The sequence below is a fragment of the Sus scrofa genome, chromosome 5 (assembly GCF_054392235.1).
Source record: "Sus scrofa isolate SSC_HxYL_T2T_F1_AM1 chromosome 5, Sscrofa_HxYL_maternal_Yorkshire_Landrace_v2.0, whole genome shotgun sequence".
NCBI classification, from domain to species: Eukaryota; Metazoa; Chordata; class Mammalia; order Artiodactyla; family Suidae; genus Sus; species Sus scrofa.
The window spans coordinates 56741494-56760498 of NC_139387.1; the positions used below are offsets into that span (position 1 = coordinate 56741494).

Here is a 19005-nt window from a genome sequence, read left to right on the forward strand (position 1 = left end):
AATGTGTGTGCAAAGGGGGAGGCACACACATTTGGATGAATTTATATGTGAACCTCAAATTTGGGTGCTGGTCTGAACTGCCAAAATTGAGAATTTTCACATTTTTAATATACCAAGGTGGGTTAAAACAGCCTATTAGTATAAGAAGTATTTTTGAAACTGTTGACATTTGGCTACTGTTCTTTCATCCACTGTTCTGTAGTCTTGACAGAAACTTGGTTTAGCTTGCAGAGAGAAAGTGAAAGACAGAGAAAGGTGTCTATATGAAATGCCTGGGAGAGCAGCAGAACTCCTGTATGGCAACATTTAGGCATTGAGTGTGACACGGTATTAACCTTTTTAATGGATGTATGTAATAAAGTGACATGTAAATGGAGCACAAGGGGAGATATGACACTATATCTGGAAAAGGATAAAACAGTTGGTTGAATACTGGGCTATTATAGCAGTTTGCAAACCTTGGATAAACTCAGTCAGCGGTTGTATAATTGGTTATTCAATCCCGACCCTTGTTCACAGCTCAAAGCCAGGAACACTGAGACCTGTTGCCAATTTGAGTGAATATAGTGACTGTACTCGGCCGGGGCCTAACATTGGAGCCAGGCCTTTTCCTGTGGGCTGGTTTCCACCATGTCTGGGACTGGCTCAGTGACAGTGGGTCTTTTGTTGTGAAAGGCTGGCTGGTACTCCCCTCCTTTGCAAAATGTCTAACAGCTACACAAATATAAGAAAATAGGAAAAGGGCCTTACTGTAGCTTTTCTTTTAGCAAGTTAATGTGGAATTATTAGTTTTCCTTTCTTTTTCTTTTTTTTTTTGCTCCTTTTGGGGGAAAATCTGAGTTAAGTAAATAAACTTAAAGAGTGATCTAAAAGCCTACTTCTAGATAAGAATTGAATCTTGGTAGTCTCTGATTAGTATATGATATGTAAGGAAAATTTTATAATAATTTGATTCATAAAAATAGGTTTCTAAATAAGGTATTTTCATTTTTCCTCTTTTCTCCTATGAACATGCATATACCAAAAAGATTATTTTTTTGTTGAATATCTCCTCCATGACTTAAAAGATGTAGCATGTTTATAAACCTGTTATGTATTTAACTTTAGGAAAACAAGTAACCCACCTTCTCTGCCCAAACACACTGGAGAGAGGCCAACAGACTAACCACTTACTGTTTCTAGTCTAGCAAAATTTGAGAAATAAATCAGTGAAGATTTTGATTTGAGTATGTGGTATAAAGAATGCCCAGTGCCTTACAGTGCCCAATTCATAAAGGAATCTGTAATAAGCTTGTAGTATTTGCCAGTTAGGTGCTGCTTACTGATAGGGTGATGGTTCCCAGCTGCAATCAATTATGCTTCCATTATTTCTGTTGTTTAAACATGCCTCAGAATACCAGTTCAGAGGATTTTACAAAATGCTTCTAAGTTCCAAAACAAAGTAAAGAGCGTGTTATAAAAGAAAAACCAAATACATTCTGAATCGAGCATTTTTTTTTTTTTTCCGGGAGTATTTATAATCGCTTTCCCTCTCCTCCCCCACCCCCACCCCCGCCTGCCTCACCTCCAGGTTTCCACCTCACACACCCACCATTTAGAAAATCACACACACAACACATAGTGTTTGATTTAATGCAGGGTTGCAATTCAATCAAGAGACTGCTGAGGTCATATAATATAAATGGCTACAGTACTTCTTGGCTCAGTTATAGCCTTGATCATTCAGGGCTTTGTTTTTGTTAATTGAGTAGCCCCCTGCTGGGGGAGCTCCTAAATATTTTGGACTATGTGTCACTAAAAGAATGTGGAGACTTAGAAGGTAGTGGTCTGGGGTGGAGGGTGGGGGGATGGGGATGGTTGGGAGGAGGTGAGTTTCTGCAGTGGACAAGGGAAGAGGAAAGAGGTTGTTCTGGAACCATGACAGGACAAAGGAAAAAGAAGCAAATTGTTTTTGAATAGAAAATTAATCACTGAAAAGGGACTGGCTATTGTAAAGCAAACATAAAAATAGAGGGCGCATTTAACTTGAAATATATGAGAAAAAGCACTATAGAAACTCCAACGGAGGCCTTTAATGGAAAATACACCCGGCCATCTCATTATAAGTACATCCCTGGGAGCCAAGTATTACGAGCATTAGTAAGAAGGTGGTATTATAAAAAAAAAAAAAATTGATTATAATCAAGCTTAATGTATTTGCAGCTTAATAAAAGTATTGTATGGAGGTAGTATCATGGCATAATACAGACCTCTTAGTATTGGATTGTTCATAAGGATTGTATTTCATAATGTTAATCTGTGGAGGCCTTTACTTCCTGATGGGAAAACAGAATCTTGTATTGGTATAAGGAAGATCAGAGGATTGTAGACCGGCCCCTATTAACCCCAGAAAGTACAATTCAACCTATATCTTAGCATCTTAATCTCTCAAATATTTTTCTAGTTTATATTATAATACAATATTGTATATAACAAACAGATGTCTCCCCTAGGTCACTGTTTGTAATTTAGTAAATTGTAGGTGTCCAACTGGAGAGCCTAGAGCTGCTGGTGAAAGATGAATGCTTGAGATGCCTCATTAATTTAATGTAGGTAAGAGGCTGGTGGGCTTAAAGGATTTGGTAGTAGCCCCATAGAGAACTACCTAAATGAATTCAAATAGTGTGGAATAAACTTTTTTTTTTCCTATTATTTTTCCCCCTCCATGCTGTGAAACTTCACTGATCATTATTTTTTAGGCACTTTATGTGTCACAACAGAAACAGAAAGGCTGAAATATGTACGAAAACAAGAGTTTCAATTAAATTCAAATCAAGTATTTTTTTAGGGTGTTGGTTTTCAGTTTTTATACAGCTTTGTTCGGCACATAACTCTTCATGTGTTTTGAGATCTGACTTTGCTGCTTTATAATTTTGAGGGTGCCGCCTATACATTGAACAATTTGCTGGGAAGGAAAGAGAGAGAAAGAAGCCAGGTTTTACATACAGAACTAGGCACTAAAATAATGAATTGACACCTGCTGTATAGTAGGAAAGCCTTTTAGATTATATATCTACATTAATAAACTTTATTAGTTTTGGAAATATTCTTGTAAATAATGTAATCCCCTAATTAAACGAAGTAATTTCTCTCTTGTTCTTTGGTATCTGCTGTGGAACAATGTTTTTTGTCTTTCTGTCTTAAGAAATAGAACACCTTCTTTTATTTTTAACTTCATAAAATATATTTTAAGTAGCTAATGCACCGTTTTATCATTCACCCCTTTCAATTAATAAAGATCGCTTTTGATGCTCACAGATTTATTGCAATGTCTTAAAATTTAGCTTACCAAATTTCTTGCAATAAATTATTTTCTTGCCACATATAAGATTATAGGTAGCTCTCACACTCGGAGTGATTCATTTGGAATCTTGTAATTTAACTGAAGATCTCAACTCCTATTAGTGAAGCACTTTATAAGAATGATTAAACATATTTTCTCATTTATCATAACTTTAACAATGTTTTATCTGAATCTTCTTCCTAGAATAATGCCTAGATTTTTTTTTTCCAAGTAGTGTAGGGCAGTGAAGTCTTTTTGAAACCTTCTTCAGTATTCATCCCAGTGTTCACTTTGGGTAGAAGATCTAATGTCCAACAACAGAGACCCTGTGGGGCTTAAACATACTCTGCACCCTTTTGTGAGACCTGAGATAGCAGGTTCCTGGGGGTTTCAATTCCCTCAAGGGAAAATCCTCAGAGGTATAAACACTTTCAAATTTCTGACATGTGGAACACAGACCTTTGTGGCTTTTGAAAGACCATTCCCAAGTTTATAAAAGCTTGCTCTCTGACCCCCAGGTCAGAAGATTGGGTGGTCTGTCATTTTACTGGATGCATGCATCCTTTTGTGATAAAATTCAGACCTGTTATCTTCATTTTTTAACTGTTGATGTTTCGTTGTCCTTCACCAAAATCTCTAGGCCATTTTAAATGAGCCTTTTCCTATCTTTTGTTATTTGATTCTGTTATATCAGTAAGTCATTAGGAAGGCATGGAATACACATCCTATTGTAGTGAACATCCCTTGAGCCTGTTCCATTCCAACCCACTTTTCCCCTCAGATTACATTTCTAATGAGATAAGTGGGTTCAAATTATATATAAATATTGAAGGTTAACTTTACTAAGTATATGTGTATGTGAAAAAGATTTAGGTGGTGTGTATTTCTGTGTAGCATTTATTACATATATGAGAGTGAAGTTCACTGATGACGTCTGCATAGCTAAGCATAGCTCAGAGAAGTCTGTTCAACAGATCTCTTTCCTACTCTTCTCTCTCTCTTTCCATATTTCATTATTCTTTCCAAAGTTTATGTATCATGTTTTTCTTTCAATTATTAGGTTTAAGACATAATCTATAGATGTTACCAATTGACATTTTTAGGAATATAGAAAGAATAAGCAGGCAGAATATGAATCTACGTTAATCCTATTCAAGGTAGAGATTATTTTTTTTTCTGCCACCAGCACCCATTGCAGGATTTGTGATTCGTTCCTTTAAATGGGTAATGAGGATGTAATCCCATTCATCCTTCTCTGATTTACCAAATTACTTGTAACCTTATTCCATTCTCCTTTGAACCTACCCTTCTCAGATCTCAACCATTCCAGGAGGATGCCTTGGTCATTTGACTGACATTTCAGGAGTTTCTCTTCTCTCTTTGCCACTCACACATACATATGTATCTCTCTTATATTGTGTGTATAGTACATTGTGTTGAAGAATAGATAGGTATTTCTGAAATGTTATTACTGCATGATTCATGATCCTTTATTTAAGATTTTTAAACAAAATTGTGTTCACAATACTTCACTAATAATCTTCTTCATTTCCCCCTCTTTTAATAAATAAAAAAATATAGAGCTCCTGGTAGTTCATTATTGCATTTTACTGTGACTTTTTTTTTTTAATTTGAAATGCTACATTTCACTATGTTGTAAAATAGAAAAGCATTGGAATATATTTGAATGTTCTTAGTTGATAATGTTTAAGTTATCACCCAAATGGTATTTTGGTGTTAGGAAAACTCTTTCACCTTTCCAAAAAGAATTCAATAGATTCTACTTCAAGTTGTATTCACTTGAAAAAAGTCTTTTTCAATTCACATTTCTGAAGATTTAATAGAATGTTCTTATACATATTTTTATACCCTGATGAGTGTTGACTCATCAAAAATATTACCTCAGGTCTTGGAAAAGTACAGATTCTTGGGACTCAATAAGGACATTAAGAGCCAGACTCTCCAATGGCCCTAGAATTTTGCATTTTAAAAAAAGCTTCCCCATGACTAGGAACTTTAGATAGATAGGGTCAGCTTTTGTTTTGCTCTTCTTAATACACCTCATACCTGAAAAATACATGGTACACACTGTTCGTTGAATTAACCTACTCTACTTATACACTTATCTTTTAATTTAACTTTATACTGCCAGCATGATTTAATTCATATTACTTTCCTAATCATGGACAAGGTGATATATTGGCCCCATTTGTGGAAATTGCCTAGTAGAATTTTCTATAGCTGGTTCAGTTGATAAACAGAAGACTATTTTAGAACTCTTTATGGCAGTGCTATGATAGTAACATTTAGGCAGAAAATCTATGAGCACATTTATTTACTATTCATTAATATAATGATTCAAGTAAGAAGCTATCTTTACATTTATTTCAATAAATGAAACAGTAGAAGAGCAACTCAGTGACACGGTAGCGATGTGAGTCAAAGCTTTAGTGTTGGATGACTGTAATTTTGTACATCTAACAGTGTATGATATGTTAGAAGAGAAATGAGTTTCTTGAAGATCAGTTGTCATGTCTTAGTCATTATTATAGTACTATAGTTGTGGCTTAATAGATAATGTTAGATAAAAGAATGAATAGTGAATAGAGTTTGAGGCTTCCTGATCTTGTATGTTTGTGTGTGTGTGTGTGTGTGTGTGAATTGTGCAAAACAAATGTAAGCATCCATACACAACACATATTTTTTGAAATAATCTGATAACTCAGTTCATTATTCCCCTAAAATCAAATAGTTTTGTGCAGTCGTTCCATTCAGAAACTAAATGAGTGCACAAATAAACTGTACATGCTTAATTTTATACCTACTGCCTTTAGCATTGGGAATGGTAAGTCTCTGGTGATATAGGGAAAGTGAAAACCAAACTATACTTTTCTCTTTGGCGATTTATTCAGATTTTTTTGCTTCCTTTTTTTTTAATCTTCTTTCACTTCTTCCTTCTTAAATGAAAATGCTCCTTACAGGTTGATTTTTTTGCTATTCTGCATTTTGGGGGTTCACAGCAAGTCATACCTAATACACAACTTTTATTGTTGATTAGATTGTCTCTATGCCTGTGAACATTAAATGTCATTTTGCAAATAAAACTATTGTATTTTCTCATCTAAAATTACTCTAAAAATGACGCGATTCAAAATCCATGAAAGGTTATGAGAGACCAAATATAACAAGTTGTTAAGGCAGATGGACTACTTTGGTTGAGAAGGCTATGTACAAATTTAGATATATGATTTTAAGCAAATCAGAGGATTTTTTTCTTAATTTTAAAATCTGATGCTATGTATTAGAACATTAAAAGTATAATTTGAATTATAAGTAGCCTTTCAGCTCAACTGTTCAACTACCTGCATATCACAGTCTCTGATTTATCATATGAATCCTGTCAGTTTTTATTGTTCGTATCTTTTCAGGCATCTGGCAAGCTGAGATTGCGATTTGTTTTCACATATGTTGTGATAGAGAAGATTCAGGATGTGTAGTGGTTTAGCATCAGGCTGTGTGCGCTTTAATTCTCACTTCCAGTGGTAAAACATTCTGTCATATTTTTAAAGTATTGGAATTCTTATTCTAATGTATGTTAAGTGTTGTTCTGTTTCTATGCTTTTGTATCTCCTTCATCATCTCTACCACCCATCTTCATAATTTTAAACAAAATTCTACAAATATGATCGTTAATTTTTGTTTTCAGCATGGTCTAGATATCTAATTAAATGGATGATTATGAAAATATACTCTTAGAGTAGAATAATTGCTTCATTTATAATTCAGGTACATATTTAGGTAATTCTTCTCCTAAATATATCAATAGCTATATATAATTTGCTTAGAACCATGCATCTTTCCTAAGCTGTGGTGTGTTGAAGCTCTCTTAAACTTTTCCTGTTTGTTTATAAATTTGTCTTCTGAAACTAGGACTTCATTGCTTTTAAATATACCTGATTCTCATATACCTTTTGTTATAATTTAGTTCTTGTGGCTTGTCTCCTCTTTTTCTTTATTGCTCTATTTCTCATAAACACAATTGAAAAAATAATATTCAAATAAAATACACAAAAAGTAAGAGGTATGTTACAATTAATCTCTGAGAAAGTTGGTTATTTGCTGGATAAATCAGTAAAAATAGTCATGAAAATCTTTAAGGAGAAGTGTTTTAACTATTATAAACTGACTAATAACTGATACCATCATGAACATCATCCTCCCAGTTTTCCATTATGTTGCCTTTGCTTTTCTATCCTACCCCTCTGGCCTTAGTAACCCCTTTGCTTCCTCCTACACTCCACTCTCACCCCTCTCATTGTGACTAATGGCCAGAACCTAATTCACATTTCACCACCTACACTTTGCTGACATCATAAATTATTTGGATACAGATAGACAATATTCATTAGCTGTGCACTTTACTGAAAGAGCCTTAATGCGGGAGTGGCACACTCTCGCATTTTTATTAAAAGTTAAAATGCTTTTCCTGTCATGGGGGTTGGGGTGAGTTAGCCATGGTAGAGGACAGGGCTATGGTGCTAATAAATAAAAATAATAACTATTACCATTGGTTGAGTGACCCTGGGAAAAGAGCACTGCAAAGCTGTGTGTTGTTCCCTTTCACTTGTCAACAGCACTGGCTTAAAAGCTGTAGCTATTGTTGAGGACCTAATAGAACCTTTGGAAAGTTAGAAAGACAACTGTCAAAAAAAAAAAAAAAAATCAGGCAAAGGTTGGTTGAGTATTTTTGTATCTCAGTGCTGTTTTGGGACAATTCACACATTAACCTAATGGAAGTGACAACTGTCTTTGTCAACTTTATTGACGTGAACCAACTGAAAAATTCATAGGAGTGACAGATAAACCAGTGAAACTAGGGGTTATGAATCATTATCTAAAAAGTATTTAGAGATAGAACTATTACCCTTTGATTCGGCTTTTGATTTCTGGGTAGTTTTAGTGATGGACAAAGTCAAGCATATATGTATACATATTTCATTTGTTTTTTGACAAAATTCTCATGGGTTGTTGTATTTGTAATGTTAGTTGTAGTTGCCATGTTAGTCAATTGTAATGTGAGTTGTAGTTGTAATGTTAGTCAACCTTTTTTAATTACTGTGTGCTCAGCACTGTTTTAAGTACTTATACAGATTATTTCATTTAATTCTCTTGATAATCATATAAGTACAGTTATTATCCCCTTTTATAGATGAGCAAATTGAAGCATAGAGAGGTTGAATTACTTGCCAAAGGTCACAAAATTAGTCATAGTAAGTGATGGAGTCAGATTGTGTGACATTAATTTTTTTTTTTTTTATATTTAGTAGTAAAGCATAAGAGATATTTTTGTACTTGAGGAATAACTCTTGGCAACTCCTCTTTGAAGTGGTACCCTCAAAGACTATGTTATTTTTGCTGATATCTAGTATTTAAAACAATAAAAAAACCAAAAATGTTATAGTTTATGCAATGAAATGTACTTTTTGAATGATGGAATTGGTAAAAGCATGAGTTTTTTTAAATCTGTCTCTCAATGGATATTTTGTGTAGAAAATACAGAGCTATATTTTGAGGAGGAAACCCAAGTTTATTGATTAATATGTAGCAATTATATTTTTATGATATATTTTATCATGTGATAAAGAAATATTCTTCTAAAATGTGGTGTAAAATTGTGTATAATTGAACTGGTGTGTTAATAGTTTTAGCCTGTTCATTGAGAAAATTCAAGGCTGTGGGTAATGATTTAGATATTGCAACATTCCAAAAACTGATTGCATATTAAAAATTTCAAACCTGAGTCAGCAAGCCAAAGGGGTTTTTTTTTTTTTTTTTCTCTTAACCAAGATCTTATTAAATTTCAAGTGGAAACAAAGAAGTATTTTGGCACTACTAAAAGTAAAGTATTTCTAGAGCTTAATTCACCTCAGGATAATTACATATAAAAAATGAGGTTTATTGAAATCCTAATGCTTTGGAATTTCAGATGTGTTTGTATTGTGTGTTGTGGTGTGTATGTGCATGTGTGTATGTGTGTTTTAACATTTCCTGGAAACTTGACATTTCCAGTAGCAGAGTAGCTGTAGTGCTTGGCTAATGGGACTGTTACAAGGCCTTCTGGTCTTCAGAACACAGATACTTTCCAGATACAGAAGTTTTTATATTTCTTCCATGGCATTGTTTAATATTTGCCCCGAAACATTGTCTAGACATGCAGGTATTGCCAACATGAATTGAACTCTTACTGGTATTTGGTTTCCAGATTTAACCCAATCTTCCCCTCAAAAATAATCTTATTATTAGTAATTGAATAACTAAATAGCAACATATTGAATTGTAATTAGCTTTTTGAGGGAAAATATAGCTGGCCAAATGCACTAACTTGTATTTATTCTTTAGTTTCATGGGGGCCATCAAGTGAAAGCTTCCAAGGGGAGAGAATATTGAATTAGCAGTACCTGATTCTAACAGATGTTCACCACCCAGACCACCTAACATCTAATTATTGTCTAAAACTAGAGGAGGTGACTAAACTGCACTAACATTTCATTTTTGAAAAGTTTGACTCTTTATTAAAAGAACTTGTGATATATGGCATATGGAAAAGAACACCAAACTAGGGGTTAGGCTCCAAGTTCTGCCTTTATCATTAATTAGATTTATGCTTTTATGCAAGTTTTTACCTTCATTTGTATTTTCCATCTGTGAAATAAAGAGTTTGGTCTAGACTAGTTATTGCCCAGCTTGTATTGAACAGAATAGTCATCTCCCAACACTAATTTCCTTAGTTAAATAATCCTCTATAACCCATAACTACCCTAAAGATTGACAGTCTGTTAACACATAAAAAGATCTAAATCTTTTAAAAAAGAAATGTAAATTTGATTGTATTAATTAGATTTACATAACAATGGAATGCTTGTTTTATTTGTTGTTTTCGGTTATAAGTAGCCAAAAAACTTCATTTTCCATTATGGTCAAAGTATGTTTTAGTAAATGACTTTTGTGAAATGCTTATCTAAATATCCTTCCAGGTTTAAAATGCTGATTCTATGACATGAATAATCTACATATGCCTTGACCTTGAAGGAGGGGTTTGGTATATTTTGACATTCAGCCATATTGTTGTTCCTTCCAAAGGACAACTTTCATCCCTAAATGTGTACCCTATCACATGTCAGGAATAACACAGCTTAGTTTAAGCCACCAAATTAAAGTATAAACAGTGGTAGATTTGGTATGACTAACTACTAGGACTTTGTTTAAAAAGTCAAATATTATACATACATATTTTTTGCTTGTTCGAATTTTCAATGAACTCTGCCACTGCAGCTCAAGGGAGATTAAGGGAAAAAACCTACATAAACACAAAGCAAAAACCTGAGCTTGTGTGTAAAGCTACTGCACTGGAGCGAATGTGGTTTAATTCTTGGCACTGGGAGCCTGTTGGAGAATTACAATATGTTGGCATGAGTCTCTCATTCTCATTGTTCCAGATGAGGGAGTCAGTCTTAAGAGTGTTTGGCACTGAAGGGAAAAAGGAGTGAGAGTTATAGGGAATGAACAGACCCTAAAGAGGCAGGATGCTGTTGTAACAATGGCTGGCACAGTTAGGGGGGCCATTCAATGGTGGGGATTGCCATAGGCATTGATGTGAAGAAGCATATGTGAGCAAAAGAGGCAAGGGTGAGAAGGGAAAAACATGCAAACATGTCGAAAAGGTCCTGATGACAGAAAGAAACAAAAGTAATCCAAGTAGAATCATCTTACTGTTAATGGCTTGACTGATTCGGGTGTCTTTTTTTTCCTAATTTATCTTATAGCTAATTTCTTAATATTTATTTTCTCCTTGAAAAAAAAGATCCCCTAAAAAGACAGGTTTTTTCATTAAGAGGCCATGGTTTTGTATTCCATCTGTTCTACTTTCTGGCTAGGTGATGCTGGGCCTTGGTTTTCTTTCGGAGCTTTAAAAGTTTTCACATCTGCAAAATGGATATAATAATATTATACACCATTGAAAAATTATTGAATCTGGTGACAGCATTCTATACACTGAAGTGCTATTGAAATAATAATAACCATTATTATCTATCATGCTTATTTTAATATAGAGAGCCCTAGCTTTAATTTTGATGCTAATCATGATACTCCAGTGTTGGGGAGAAGTACATGTCAGAAGAATCTCTAAAGTGTTTAAAGTAAAACTATGACACATCTTAAAATGGAAATAATGGATAATACAGAATTTGAACATTTGGAAATAACTATATATCCACAAATATTCCATACTCACAGTATTAAAATACAATTCTATATGTACTTTTATTTTAAAAAATCACATTTTAGAAAATGGAATATTTATTAGATAGCCACTATCTTCTACTCCATAAGCACTGAAGCAGAAGTTACAAAATTGTGTCAGATTTCACTTTAATCATATTCATACTTTAGCGAACAGGTGTATTATAAATATTGAGATTTTGCCATTTGGTCTTTCACAGTTCTAATCATTTATATGGGATCTTTACCATTTTCAGAATTCAGTCATTGGTACTTGTCCATTTATTGTGTTCATTATTGTGAGATCATTTCTTACTACTCTTTCATGAACTACCAATGGAGACAAATTCAAACAGTAGCAGTTGGTAGAATAGTGAAGGTGGATTTGCCTAAAGCTCTCTTTCACAGTAGTCCAGATAGAGAGATGAAGTGGGTGAAATGACACGCTTTTGGTCCCCTTGAGCTAGACAATGTCAAAGTCCTGGTGAGAACTCAGATTGTTGGCTTTATAAGCGCAGTAGTCCTTCCACTATCTGAATATGTTTTCATTTAATTGGATGTAGCTGCTCTGTGGTCATAGGTTTTCCTTCAATTCTTCAGAATTCTCAAGTTCAAAGTCATATAGTGGGACTACATCCTGAATATGATGAAAACTGTAAGGAACCTTGGCTTTTAATCTCGTCATGCTGCTTTGTAGGTACATGTTACCCTGGGATATTCAATTTATCCTTTCACTGGAGTTAATGGCAGTATTTTTTCTGACTGTTCAGGACTGTTTTGCAGGTGAAATGAAGTAAGGTGTATATACTAGAAAGAGCAAAGGCTTTGGGATCCAGTAGGTTGAACTTAGCTCCATTTATGGCAAGTCATGCTATGTCCCAAAAGCTTTGGTTTCTTAATGGTGAAATAGTTGTACCAATATCTAATTCAGAAGATTATTATGAGAAGTTTGAGATACCACACATAAAGGACCTGGTATACTGTTTAGCACTTAGCCATCAAAATACTTGTTACTGTTATCACTTCACTGTCAACCTAAGACTTAGGAGTTTGTAAGAAGGAAAAAAAAGCCTTCAAGATTCAACTTGCCCATTACATACTGTGAAATCTCAGGCAAGTCCTTTTTTTTCCTTTTTTTTTTTAAACCCAGAAGATGGATGTAATAACATAATTTGAGTCTTCAGGTGTTTGCTCTGATTAAAGGAGAGAATACAGGTAAAAATCATCCAGCGTAATTCCTGGCACATAGGCTACTCAATAAATGTTTATTGAATCTGACTTTTAAGTATATATCTCATCCAAATTGCAAGTATTATTGTCTTTATTCATCCACAGGCATGACAACCCTGAGTTAGATATATTTCTGATTTTATGTCTTCCAAATTACTTGGTGTTGAAGTTATTCATTTTTCTGTAGTATATGTTAAAAGTCAGGTACTTGAAAAAAGTGGCTTTGAATGCGAGCCTTCTATCTCTATGCAAGTTAATAAAGAGGCCAGGAATGTTTTGCAGGTTTCAGAAATCTGGCGGCTGTTTCTTTAACTCTGCAACTTAGACAGAAGACTTCTGTTTCTTTACGAGCACACTACAGTGAATATTTTGTCTAGCTGCAGGGGAAAAGCTTTGTCATGGACTTTGCTGACAATAGCCTTAAAAGTAAAATGGTCTGCTTTTGGTGCCGGGAGGTTCAGGAGCCTATTGTTAGTGCACAATGGATTTCTATTGCTGCATTCCTGCTTTGCAAAGGTTTGTTAGCTTTTAATGACTGACAGTACTCTATTGCAAATACGGTATTGGCGGTGCCCTGTTTACATGCTACTCAAGAATTTTTGTAGTGTACTGAAAAAAAGAAACAGTGGTGTTTGTTTGACCTACTCTGATAAGGTTTAAAAAATGATTTTACTTGTGAAGTGTTTACTGGGAATGTAGAAACATTGGAAATCCCTGCAGAAGTATTTTAAAGTTACTTTTAAAGCCTAAGTGAACAGAAAGAGTGATTACAGTAAGAGGAGGTTTAATACATTTTATTACTCAGAATTGTCATACCATTTTAAGGAAAAGGAAAATCTTTAGGATTTTTTTTTCCTTAAATATGAAAAAGGGAGAGATATATTTTGTTTCAAAGAGGAAAAATACACTTTAAACATTCCATAGTCAGTGTGCACACAGGAGTTGTGTGTGTGTATACACTATACATACAGGCTATGTAAAGAAGTAATCAGTCAGAGCTTTTCATCATTTTATTTTCCCCAAGTTTTTGACATCTGAAAAAGAAGCATTCCCTGTTATCCCGGTTTTTTTCCAAGGAAGATTTCACCTCCACTTTGCTGAAAACTCTGCACAGGCTTTGTGACTCTCGAGAGCTATGGCTTTAAGATGGGGGCCTGAGAAAAGTAGATAGCATTAGCCAAGATGATGCTGAAGACGCTTTAAAATGCATTTTACTGTGGGGAGAATTAACCCGTTTCTAATAATCTTATGGTCTCTAGGCCAGACGGTCCCTTTGATAAGTTAACATGTACTCCCTTTATGCTCCTAGTAGGGGGTAAACAAATGTCTGAACAAACACAAATACACATAAACACCAATGTGGAGAATGGCAGTGTGTGTCTTCGATCTAGATAATAAGTGTGGGTATTGTTATTTAGATGGAGCATACTGGGACACTTATCTTTTAGTACACACCATTTTCTAACTGAATGCAGTGCTAATCGTGGGATTGAAAGCCATTGTAATTGTGTACCCATCTAAATGCTGACAAGAATATACAATTACATTATTTGGAACTGAGTTTAATGTTTGGGAGTTTTATTAGCATTTATATTTACTTATACATTAAAATTCAACACAAAGGGAGAAATCAAAACCATGTGATATGTTAGAAACAAATATCAGATTCACGCATAACCCTGCTCTCTAAAATACATGTGCCCTGTCTTAATACGGGGCATTTTAAAAGAGTGTGATACAAATCTGAAATAAGCAAATAATAAGTTGCCATTACAGGCATTAGGCACTTCTCTAGATTTTGCAGTCTTTGAAAAGCTTCCTTTATATGAACTTTTTTTTTTTAAATGTTCACGATACTGGCAAATCTTTCCACAGTGTGCTTACCACCACACGATGTTAAACACATATTATAAAGTGGATGTAATTGTAAACACACAGAGGGATATAATTACATGTAGCAGATTTAAGAGCTAATTCTTTGCCTTTTTTTTAACTCTGCATTTTATCAACATAATTATTTTTTGACTGCAGACTACCACCCTGAAATTGACAAGCATCCATTATAGCAAGAATTTGTTCACCAAATTGAAAAACAATGAACCGCAGGTTTATATGTACCCATTGTCATAAAGAATTAGTACGGCTTTGTTCCGCAAGAGGAAAAAGCTAATGATTTTGAAACAGCAGGTGACAAAACACATTCTTTTTTTCCTCCCCTGTTATCAGTTTGTTGATGAAGTCATTATGAACTGAGGCCTGGATAGGGATGGCCTTATTTTTAGCAGATAGACTTTTAATGAGCTACATTATAAAGATAGTCATGTTGATTTGCTTACCTTTTATTTATTTATTTTTTTCTTTACTTAGAAACCCCCAGTATTGAAAAGCTACTCTCAAAGGACTGGAAAGACAAGCTTCTTGCAATGGGATCAGGGAACTTTGGTGAAATAAAAGGTAATATGTTTGCAATTATTTTGATCCAGATGAACCAAATTAAATCTGGTATTTAGAAATATTGATGATGATAAAGTACTTCTGCCCCCATATATTCTCTGTCTTTGGTGTTTCTTCTTTCTAGCTTGAAAGGGGATGGACCTGAGTTCTTATTTTCCCTCTTTGTGCTTTATGGTATAAATGGTATGTTGTTTTAACAGAATAACCCCACTGTATCTGTAACAGTTTTTGGTTTTCATAATTTTTAAAAAATTTAAATGACTCACTTGATAACTACAAACGTTTCTACCCTGGGTTAAAAACTGCGTATCATGAGATGATTTTGTAAATTCTATGTATTAGAAGTATGAATGTGCATAATCTACATTTAAAACCGGGAAAGACAAGGAGAGAAGATTTAATTTCTCATGTAGAAATAAAATCAAAGTATCCTCTCAACTAATTAAAAGATGTACTTGCTCAGACCAGAGTAGACAGTTGGGCACTTTTATTGTTCTGTTTGTCGTCAGTTGGGCACTTTTGATCTGAGTGCTGAAGGACTAATTTTAAGAAAAAAAATACCTATTCATCAATATTAAAATATTTTGTTATGTATTACTTTCTGGTTTTGATAGAGGCTGAATATATATTTAAAATATCACCAGATTTATATTAATATACATGTAGAAATATGCGTATAAATAACTTTTTGCATAAGTGTGTACATGCACATGCTCTCTGGATGAGAGGCAACTGTCTCACTGAAGGCTCTATCGCATTAGAGCATCCTGTAGAAAGGCAAAGCACAGATCAGCCTTCTCAAGTATTTGACCTCTGTGGTATCAGCATCTCTGTTTGGGAAACTTCCAGAAAATGTTTGACTGAGTATTTCTCTTTTCATCCATGTGTCTGGAGTTTACATACATTCAGGCTGTGATCAGGTGAGAGCTAAACTCCTGCTAATCAGCAAATTAAGTAACCAAAATCTAAAATGGAATGAAATTCAAACAAATAACACTGAACATCCCTCAGAGAGCTTGAAGAGAAAGTCTAAAGAGAACAGAGAAGTTTCTTTTTCTGAGGCAGCAGGTCCTTTATTTCATTGGATTTTAACCCATTTGCACCTGAGATATGGGATGTATTCTTCAAGGTTCTTTATTCTCCTGTGACCCAGGTAATGACTGAGAGTAGAGCAGAGAAGACCGCCTGTTCCAAGCCTTGTGATCTCATTCCGTTGGAGGACAAACACTTCTCCCTCCCTCGTTTTCCTCACAAGTCTAACTTAAAAGCAGCAACAGCAGTGATGACAAGCTTAGAGGAAAGAAGCTCAGCTGTCCTTTCAGGCTTGCCTGTGGGGTTAGTTCAGGAAGCTGCAGTACAGTCACAAAAGAAGTTTCTGTCTTTAAATTTGAGTTTTTTAAGCTTCACTTTCAGAGCACAAGTTTGGTTATTGTCCTCTGTTTCTGTTCAAAAAGCTGTTTTCTGATGCATTTTAAAAGCAACTCTAGATCTTTCTTCTGTTGGGGGCATGGTTATTAGGTGCTTGGATCAGGTTTGGCAGAAAATTGGGAGAAAAAAGGTTGGGTCAGTTTTCCTACCGACTGCCCTTGACAGTTGCAATTACTATCCCTTTTTTATAGGTTGCTGGAAAGCAGAGAAGATAACAATAGTGTGTTGCCCTCTGGGGGTAAATGAATTTGACTTAATGGTTCTTGGGGGGTCAGACACTGATTATGTACTACCGAGGAATGTGGTTTTCATGCCACCTCAGAAGAAGTTAGTCAAGAACAATGGCCTAGCTGTTCAGCAGCTATTTTTTATGAGGCAAATAAAAGGCATAAGTCTCATATATGAGCACACTGCTTTCAGTCAGGGTAGGAAAGGATCTGCATGACTTTTTTTTTTTTAATCTGAAAATATGAACTTAATTATTAGATGATTTATTAGTGATATTTTAGAATAACGTGTTTGAATAGAACCTTTGCATATATTAAGATGTTTACAGCCTTTACATTATTTACTGAGTCTTCTTTCTCCTCCATTTACACTGGTCAGTTTTCACTTAACTTTTAATTAGTTCCAGGAAACATGTGAGTAAGTGAGTGAGTGCAAGGGTGTGTGTGTGTGTGTGTGTGTGTGTGTGCACGTGCACGCCCCATGCCCATTGTTGAATATCTAAGACCGTAGCCAAGTGAAGGCAGAGCTCAGTTCCTTAGTGTGGGCTTCAAGTTGCTGCGAGTGAATTACTTTCCAGGCATTTGGACAAAGATTAAACTTACAGCTTGGCAAAGTTCAAAGAAGTGTTTCTTACTATGACTATTTAAAAAGAAAACAAAATGGTCAAGTTTTAAAACTAGAAGAAATAAATAGCATTTGGTCCGGATAGCTTACCTATCAATAAAGTGTTGTCATACCCGCTTAAAGTCAATCTCATTTTTCAAGAAACAATGGGAGTTGGTAAAGGTCACCCACTTCTAAAAGCATGAAATTATTTTTCATGTTGGATTATCTTGCCTGTTAGAATTTAGACCATTTTATGGTCTGGTACTTTGGAAATGTGAAGTAATTAGGTTTTAAAGTTACATTAGAAACAATCCTCTGCAACACACACCAAAAAGGACACTGGATGCAGTTTTGCAGAACAAAACAGTTTGACTAAAAAGCTCTACAGACAGCAAACAGTGAATACATGTTATAAACTGATTAACTGCCTAAAGAAATTATTTATTTCTTCTTCCCTAATCAGACATAGAGTATAACTGGCCAGTTTACAGAGTTGTTGTTTTTTTTTTTTTTTTCCTTTTTTTCTTTTTTTGCCCTTGTCTATAGCAGAAGCGCTGAGTAACCCTTGTGTGAAAGGTGAAGAAATATATTTTATAGCCTCACCGTTACCGAGAAGGGGGAAAAACAGTGCCTGCACTCCAGTTGGCAGCCAGTAGCGACACACATTGTTTTAGCTAGCATGAAATTCCATTACACTGAAGGTCATTGCATTGGCACTTCACCTGAGGACGGTATCTGGGGATCCACGGCAGCTTTGCCTAATCTAAACAGATCGTTTGTTTTTCAACAAAGTCATTGCAAAATGTGTATTTTACTGACTTAAATTTATTTGTAGAATTATAACAAAATATCAGCATGCAAAATTCTTGTAAATATTTCTTTTGGTCAGGTCGCAACAGCAGGGCATTGTTTGAGAGGTTTTCTGGCTAGGTCACTCAGAAAAACCTAGATCACTTTCTCTACCTGCCTTGTTTGAAGAATGCTTTAGGGTCTGGTTTCTTTCCTGTTGGTATTCCTGGTAGGCCCTTCTCATCCTGTTCAGAATGCATTCATTTAGGCCGGCAAAGTGTTGTGTCCGGTATGAAGGAAAATGCCAGCTGCAGTTGGTATAATAAAAAACTGGATCTTTTGGAAAGCTGTAATTTTGCTCTTTCTAGAAGATGGAACATAAAGGCAAACACCAAACAGTTCTGGAATGCCAGTAATGGATTCAAGGAAATAATCCATTCAGCAACACTAGGGCCTTTCAGAACTCATGAACAAGACATGCTATGTAGATTCAGCATGTGGATTAAAGTAGATCCTCTCTTAGGTGACATACAATTTTGAGATAAAAGAGATGTGTAGATTTAGTATATGGCTTGAAAGAGATAATTCTGTTTAAATAACGTTAGACAATTTGAAAATAAGCAGGCTTGGAATAGAAATCAGGTCCCAGGTAATAAATCTAGTAAAGT

General features: G+C 34.8%; 1 protein-coding gene and 1 non-coding gene across 27 annotated transcripts in view; both read left to right on the top strand.

The window, feature by feature from the left end:
- Window positions 1-19005, top strand: part of SOX5 (SRY-box transcription factor 5) — a 527302-nt gene that overhangs the window by 288010 nt on the left and 220287 nt on the right. For all 26 annotated transcript variants that reach the window (XM_084956582.1, XM_084956577.1, XM_021092957.2 and 23 more), the window contains one exon: window positions 15200-15286. In XM_084956582.1, coding sequence (XP_084812708.1) covers window positions 15200-15286 — 87 coding nt within the window. The remainder of the gene's footprint in view (window positions 1-15199; window positions 15287-19005) is intronic.
- MIR9827 (microRNA mir-9827) lies at window positions 12076-12166 on the top strand. The gene has a single exon (NR_128512.1). It is a non-coding gene; the product is annotated as a microRNA mir-9827 (primary transcript).